The 8,285-nt window shown below is 41.3% G+C and overlaps 1 protein-coding gene across 2 annotated transcripts; it reads right to left on the bottom strand.

The window, feature by feature from the left end:
- Positions 1–1,246: 1,246 nt before the first annotated feature.
- LOC100136470 (Sox8) lies at positions 1,247–5,674 on the bottom strand. Of its 2 annotated transcripts, NM_001123599.1 has the most exon segments (4): positions 3,174–3,219; positions 3,221–3,944; positions 4,207–4,400; positions 4,802–5,217. In NM_001123599.1, coding segments are annotated over 4 exon segments (1,377 nt in total). In that variant the 3' UTR covers positions 3,174–3,176.
- Between the last annotated feature and the right edge of the window lie 2,611 nt (positions 5,675–8,285).

Below are 8,285 nucleotides of genomic sequence, written 5' to 3'. Positions count from 1 at the left end.
GAGGCCCTCCAGCGCATAATGACTCATTAAAATTCAGCAGTTCAGTGCTGGCACTTGGCTTTCTCTCTCGGACCCATTGAGGATGGCTGCTTGGTAGCATGCGTGCTAGTGCCAACTTGAACATTCTAGATTCTACCCAGTGGACTAAAGGAGCAGGCAGACAGACAGGCAGGCAGACAGACATTCTCGGTCTTCTTTGCCTGTAAGTTTAACTCTGTTTGAACTATTGAGGTTCTTTCTTCTTCTTTTTTACAGTGCAACTTCCCACATCAGAGGTGGGAAGGGTTACCCAGAGATGTGTGTGTGTGTGTGTGTGTGTGTGTGTGTGTGTGTGTGTGTGTGTGTGTGTGTGTGTGTGTGTGTGTGTGTTAGATGTGGCCTACAGAATGGTGACAGAAATAAAGACTGATGGGACCCTAAATAGTATTTTATTTTAGCATTATGTTTCAAGTGAAAACTAACTGATTTAAATGGAAGCATGTAGTGAGGAAAACTAACTACAGTGACTGTGGCATCCTACAGACAGTTTTCAGTTTCAGTTTTCCAGTTTTCAATAAACAGTTTACAAAAATTCCAAATTACTAATATATTCCTGTTTTAGATGAGTGAGGGATATTTGTATATTTTGTTCATTACTCTGCTGTTAATACAATCCCCAAATTGAGCATGGCAGCGCAGCAGTCATGTTCTTCAGGAATTCAGCACAGAACAAAATGTGTTAAGAAGATGCATTTTGAGATTGTATTAACAGTGAAATAATGAATAAAATACTAAAATATTGTTTTTGAGTGTAGTTCTCCTTTAATCTGTAGTATATGGTTCTGTGTTCGACAACTGCTGTCTACTATACAGATGTGAGAGCAGGAGGAGGGTGGAGCAAAACAGACGGTACCTCAAGCTGCTCAAAACGTGCTGCTTAGAACTTTCCACAAAGCTTACTTATTCAAAGCTAACCGAGAACGTTTAACACGATCCTATTCTGTTGTCGTGACTCTATTCTGTTGTCGTGACCCTATTTAGCTGAATCCATCATTACTGGAGGTTGAGAAAATAAATGTCAATATATCATCCTACATTTCAAGCCTAGAGCTACTTCAACCTAAACTGGTCCAAGACCTGTTTGTGCTGTCATGCCAAACAATGACAATAGGAATTGGCAAGACAGTACAGACAGATCTGGGACCAGGCTAACTTCAACCTATCACATAATATGACATTTACATTTTTTTTAAAAAGGCACAGTCAGTCAATGAGAAAAGTTCATTTTTATTTCTTTACAGAGAAACGGCCAGCAAATGGGTTAGCTGTGGCGTGTGGATGACCTAGTTAATATAGATGATGACATAGTTCACAGCTTAGTCATTAAAAACATACACCGCGATAATATAAAGAAAAACACTGCATTCTGGGGACATAAAGTAGAGTATGGTGCTCTGTACACAGACAAACTGAACAGACATTGAGGCTGTTACAAACGTAGAGATTATTTGATTCTGTAGTGTGGATTACTGATTGTACTGTATGCTGCATGAAGTTTGTTAATAATCCAATTCGGAAATGATGACAAAGCATTAGAAGACAAAAATACGTTCTGTGCATTGTAAACTGGGTTAGAGTGAATTGGCATCTTATGACTTCTGAGGAATTGACCCAAAACACATACATGAACGTTCTCACATGCATTCTGTCATAGTGAATAAGAAGACTCTGTCTTTCTTTGTAAGCTTTCAGTGGCCCTGTTTAACTCAGATAACAGTACAGTATGCTGCTTAGTCAATCAAAACAACTGTTCTGTCCTTACTTGTTCATGCTTGGTCAACTAGGACAACACACACACGAACACACACATCTGTGTGTCGTCCTGTCTGCATGAGTCCAGCTGACGCGTTACTCAGTGTGTCTGGTGTTATCTTACCCCACTTCCTTAAACCCCACATCATGACTAATTGCAATTGGTCAAGCAAAGCTTCCAGGCACCTGTTGGATCAGGTGGCATTCTATTGGTCTATTGGTATCTGTTGCATCATGTGATATTCAAATAGATCTGTTCTATTGGTCCCACTTTGCTTTCCTGCAACTTGGAATGGAGACAATGTTCATTATTGGTCGTCTAGGGAATGATGATATAAAATGTAGTAATGGGTTATGGAATTTCTACTGTACTTAGATCCACCACCCACCCATTTCCATTGTGATATACCCCTACTTTGTTACTGGTGTTTAATGACTACATTGGAAATAACACGGGAAATAATGTGATGAACATAAATACATATTTAAGATATTTCTAACATCAAAATAAGAACAATATGAACATTTAAGAATTCAAATTAACAACTGAATTAAGACTGATCCACTGATGTAAATATCTGTGTGCATATTTAAGTTATACAGCTCGGCCTCATACTGTAGCGCACTACTTGACCAGAGCCCTATGGGCCCTGGTTAAAAGTAGTGCACTATATAGGGAATAGGGTGCCATATGGGATTCAGCCTGTGAAAAAAAAAATCTTAATCCCAGAGCTTCATTCCAAAAGTATCTGTTTCTCCATCTGCTTCACCAAGGACTTGGGCCTAAGCGTTATTCTCTCTCTCCTACACAAGTCCGTGGCAGGCCTACACGCTGCTGTCTCAACGGTGCACACAACACAACAACATGTGCAGACCTGGGTCGTGTTCATTAGGCACCAAACAGAAGAAATAAGAAAAGCTCATTTTCCATTGCAATATATGTTAAAACATTTTCATTGTGTGTCCTAATGAACACAACCCTGAAGTTGAAGAAGGCGTGACTGTAGATGTGTGTGTGTGAGTGAGGGGGGGGGGGTTCCGACTCCTCACAGAGGAATTTTGGCTCGCCTTTGATTTGATTTTTTTTGTCAAAGTCAGTCTTTCTGTTTTTCCATGGGTAAGGTAAAACGAAAAAGGTTTGTATAAAATCAGCAGGCACTTCGATATTTTTTCTTCGATATGTTCAAATTGGCACGGGGATAGCCTAGCACCCTCCAATCCTCGTCCTCCAGTTCTCATATTTCCATGAGACCTGGGTTGTGTTCATTGGGCACCAAACAAAGAAAAGGGGAGGGACTACTTGGACTTGTCGAATAAGAAATGGTCATCTTCGTTGTCCGTTGCAAAACATATTGATGAACACGTCCCTGGTGAGTAATGAACAGTCACCTACGGTCTGGATAGGGTGGTGTACACCGGCTGGTCCCAGTTGGAGGTGGGGGGACTGTGGGTGGGGGGAATGGACAAACTGTTGAGGATGGGGCTCCCGTGGTACGCCCTTCTGGAGGAGTGGAAGTAAGGGTACTGGTACAGGCTGGAAGGGTAGCCTGAGTAGGGGTTGTAATAGTTGGAGCTCTGGAGGTCTGTATAGTCACACTGAGAACTGGAGAAGGAGGCTGCAGCGGTGGATGACGTCACGCAGGTCTGGGCTGTGTAGGAGTGGGAGTAATCTGAGTGGGAGGGGGAGCTGTGGGAGTGACTGTCGCCGCTGTAGTGGCTGGGGCTCAGCTGCTCCGTCTTGATGTGGGCCCGGTGCTGTGGGACCGCCTCGCTAGAAGTTGAGGAAGAGGCAGACATGGCGGCACTCTTGCGGCTCCAAACGGCACCGTTCGCTGTGGCGTGGCTGTATGATGTATACGAGCCGGCACCAGACGCAGGGTTTAGTCCGTGGTGGCCGTGGTGATCCACGCCTGCGCCAGCGGTGGAGGCATGGCCGTTGAGCGGTAGATACTGGTCAAACTCATGCACGTCGAAGGCCTCCATATTGCTGATGACGTCGGTGCTGAGCTCGGAGATGTCCACGTTGCTGAAGTCGATGTTCTGTCGGCCGCTGTCCAGTAGGCGCCGTCCCTCGTGCTTCATGTCCTGTTTGCCCCCGTGGTGGAGGTCCGTTTTGGGGGTGGTAGGGGGTGTGGGTGGACCGTGGGGTTGGCCTTGAGGATGGTGAAACAGAAACATGTCAGCTGTGTTGTAGACCACACTTGGGAATGGTCCAAGTGATCGAAATATAGTCGAATTTGATCACATTTAATTAATTGGTGAAATTAGAATGTCATGAAGCTTTGGGGACATTCTGTAAAATCTAAATATTATTAACAGTTACCATTAGCCATTTACACATGTCATAAATCCAAATTGTTGACTACATAAGATGTTAATTGTGCTATTCTGACACATTCTTTCTCATCAACTCACCTGCCAACAATCCTGGTTCAGCCTTGTACATGTGATTCCCCAGCTCTGCACCAGAGTCTGAGTCACTCTGCCCAGGTTTCACACTCTTCCGACGCCGAGGCTGGTACTTGTAGTCGGGATGGTCTTTTTTGTGCTGCACGCGAAGTCTCTCCGCTTCCTCCACAAATGGCCGCTTCTCATTCTCTGAGAGTAAGCTATGGTAATAGTGTGAACATAACATGTAAATGAACTATTCAGTTGGTGCATTGTAATAGCCTAACTATAAAACCCATATACTTTTTTTTAAGTAGGCCTATTTAAACAGGGAAGATCATTCTGGTCATTAGGCCCAGAATTATCCAAAGTGGAAAAACGTACTTTCCTCCCTGTTTTTCTTTCTAAATTGTGCAAAAATGTGCATGTTTTCTATTGATAAACTGTATAGACTTCACAGAATAGTGACTGGACTGATGACTAATTCGTTTCTATTTAGTGACACATCTCTTTAAAATCAGATTTAGAGATTCTACTGTATCAAGTATACTTGTTTTTGTTTGATAGGCCTATGTAAATTATATTTTTTTAGTTATAAACATTTCCACTTGGTCCTACTTACCGCCATAGCTTCCCCAAAGTCTTGCTCAGTTCGGCATTGTGCAGATGAGGGTATTGGTCCGCGAGCTTTCTGCGCGCCGCTTGCGCCCACACCATGAACGCGTTCATAGGTCTTTTGACATGGGGTTTATTTTTCAGCGAGCCATTTCCCCGAACGGGCATGGGGACGAGGGACCAGTCGTATCCCTTGAGAACCTGCGACACCGCGTCACGTATGCAGGCTGGGAATCGGTCATCATCCTCGCCGTCCAGTTTCTTTCCTATACCAGCGAGGAGTGATCCGTGTCCATCTGATCCCGTTGGCGACGAGGGCGCATCCGAGTCGGAATCATCCTGCGACATGGAGCTCGTAGTCCCCGCCGGGCTACACGGTGGGTCGCTGACGGACTTGTCATGCTCTGCGGTCATTTTTAACATTTGATCAGCCTCAAAAGGATTATATCCGGTGTAAATAATTTAGTGTGTTTGATTTTTTTTGTTGCGTCGCCGACTTTTCAAGTGAAAATAATGATCTAGAACAATTGCGCATTTCACGCACGCTGAACCATGATAGGCAGAGTCCTTCACAACAACAACAAAAACTCAGTTGTTTTCCCTTTCTGTGTTTGTTAGTTTTTCTTCGTCCTGTGCTGTGCTGTCAGGGGTGGTGCTGTTCTGGACGCAGCAGTCTTCACAGTGAGTGCAGAGTTTGGGCGATAGAGGAACTTTACTTGAAGTTTGGAGCCCTCACTCCACCTTCTGCTTCTGATTGGTTGAGCCTTATCACCATTTTCGTTTCTGATTGGTTGTGGTTTTAAATGGCAAGTCATTTGTAAAAAAATAAATAAAAAATCAAGATATGTTTCTGTAATAATGTTTGCATTTTTTCATATTCACCCCAGCATGCACTCTCTCGTTTAGTGCGGATTAGCCTACCTATTTCGCAATCGCTAATAATGATTGAACCGTTGTTTAATGCATGGAATGTGACGTTGACTAAACTATGTGACGTTGACTAAACTTTATCACAAAACATGAAAGTGTCAGAAAAAACGATTTCCAATCTTACGTCCAGTAGCATATCAACACATCAAGGAATTTAAGTTATTTATAAAGAATAGTTCTAGAATAGTCCTCCATAAAAGTACTGATATGTTTTGGTATGTCAAATATTTTGGTAAAACTTGGGAGACATACTTTACTTTTGTTCCGTACTTTCTAGACTATTTCACTATTAAGTTGCAATCCATTATTCACAAACAATATGCTTTATTTCAATATCCTTATGTTAGGTAGCCTAGTAAATATGCATTTATCCTGATCCAAAAATTACATATTTAAACAATAGTGTGATTTCAAATAATATTTCACATAATCCTATGAACATATTATTTGTGATATTTCATTACCTTAGCAATTTGATTCCTAGTGGTTACGTAGATGATACCGAATCATATAAAACAATCTTAATGTCCTCAGTTCGCTTCTAAGTTTTAAACAACTCATAAACGGATGTGTTGTATTTATTGTCTAAGATTTAATCTAATAACATGCTGACGCTTTTGAAAGAATTGCGTTTAAATCCTAGATATATAATGGTAAATATGAGTTTTAAAACATCCAATGACAAAGAGAATATTTATGTCATGTTGACAAGGGGGAATTTTAATTTAAACCATTGCATAGAAAACGTTTTAATATGAAATACAAGTTTCTCTGTATTACAAATATGTAATAATATTTATCCACGCCAGGGACTTGGATTAAAGCATCACATTCAATCTCTATTCTGCACAGCCTCTTCATTGTTGAAGATGAAAGTCATTTGTTTCCATTCCTTGCGGACATTTTGACAGGGTTTTTATCCGTAGGCTAAGTTTTGTTCGGACAAAATAGACACCAACAATCGAAATTCATTCACATGGGATAAGACTATCAGGCGAAAATATTGTAAAGAAGTTGGATATAAAAATGTCCATGTAAAAAAAAATATTTCGTTGATTTCGTTCGAATGACAAGAGATTTGTAATGTTATCAATTGGTCAGATATTTGTTAAAAGTTGTGGTCGGACGCTGGAATAACAATTATAATTGGCTTCACGATAGCGTGTACATTATTTAAAAATCCAAATAAAATATAAACTTTTTGAACGCGCAGGGAGTTGACTATTCTGGGTCCCATTCTAAAAGCTATTGAGACAAACCCGTATTAATGACAGGTATGAGAACATAACCAACTCGACACAGTCGGTTCAGCGCGGTATCCAGTGTAGTCAGTGGTGCTCTGGCTTGTATTTCTCTTGCAGCAGCGCTCTCTTGCCCATCAGACGCAGTCGGCCAATTAGGATTCGCCAGTGGCACCGTACCGCCGCAAGTCAGCGCATAGATATCTTCCCACTTTGGGCCAGGGCAATGGAATTCTATGTGGAAACGTGAGGTACAAATGAAAAGGAATTGTGAATTGAATACATTATGGTTACATAGGCCTACTAAGACATGTTTTATTGGTGAAGATCTTTCTAATAAATAACTTGTGAGAGATCAAATTGTATTTGTCACCTTAACGTGAAATGCTTACTGACAAGCCATTATTAACCAATGCAGTTCAAGAAATAGTTGACTAAATAAAATAAAAAGAAACACAATAAAATAACAATAATGAGGCTATATAGAGGGGACACCTCTGATCCTAGTTGCCTGTAACATTGCAGTCAAAAACGTTTTGAAAAGACAAAATGAAAACTGAGTCCACATGGTAATAACAAATTTGAATACATAAATAAAAAAATAACATTTTCAATGTGTCGATTATTTATGTGTCAGTTCAACAGCCACATAATCAGGGTGCTAATTTGATTTACACTGTAGCAGTGACTCTCATCTCAGTTTTAGTGGCCTATGATAAGACTCATATATCCCTGTGAGGGCCAGGGCACAGCCTGCATTTGAATGGAACACTATTAATAACCACCCATGTAGAGAATCCTCCTAAAGTATGGAAACATAGGCCTCTGTTAGCTTTAGATAACATAGCCACATCACTTACACGCTGCCTGTTCAGGGACACGTTGGCTACTGTAAAGCTCTTTTGTTACCATTATGATAGTAGTGACTATAACTGCAGCCAGGTTTCACAGTTGAACGAGGAAGTCCACCTCTCAAAGACAGACGTCTGTTTGTTATCTATGAGGAAAAAAACACATCTCACTACAAATGAAAATATGAACAGGCCTCTTTATGATATTGAATGCTAGAGAGAACGAGCAGAGGAGATAAGATGAGAGATTGAATCACTGCCTTTGTTAGTGGCTTTGTGTGGCTCTGATCTACATCTTCCATCAGCGCTCTTTCCAATGAAAAGACAAGGTATGTTTCAGTTGGCCAGCAGTTTGTTTTATTCAATGCTCAGTGTAGGTGCTTAGGGAGCAGCTAGGCTAGGGGAATGGGAAGCCACCCTTCAGATACCTACGAATGGAATGGACAGACAGTCGAATGGGAATTGGATG

Source organism: Salmo salar, chromosome 03, assembly GCF_965601325.2.
Source record: "Salmo salar chromosome 03, fSalSal1, whole genome shotgun sequence".
NCBI classification, from domain to species: Eukaryota; Metazoa; Chordata; class Actinopteri; order Salmoniformes; family Salmonidae; genus Salmo; species Salmo salar.
This window is presented reverse-complemented; position numbering and strand designations above follow the sequence as displayed.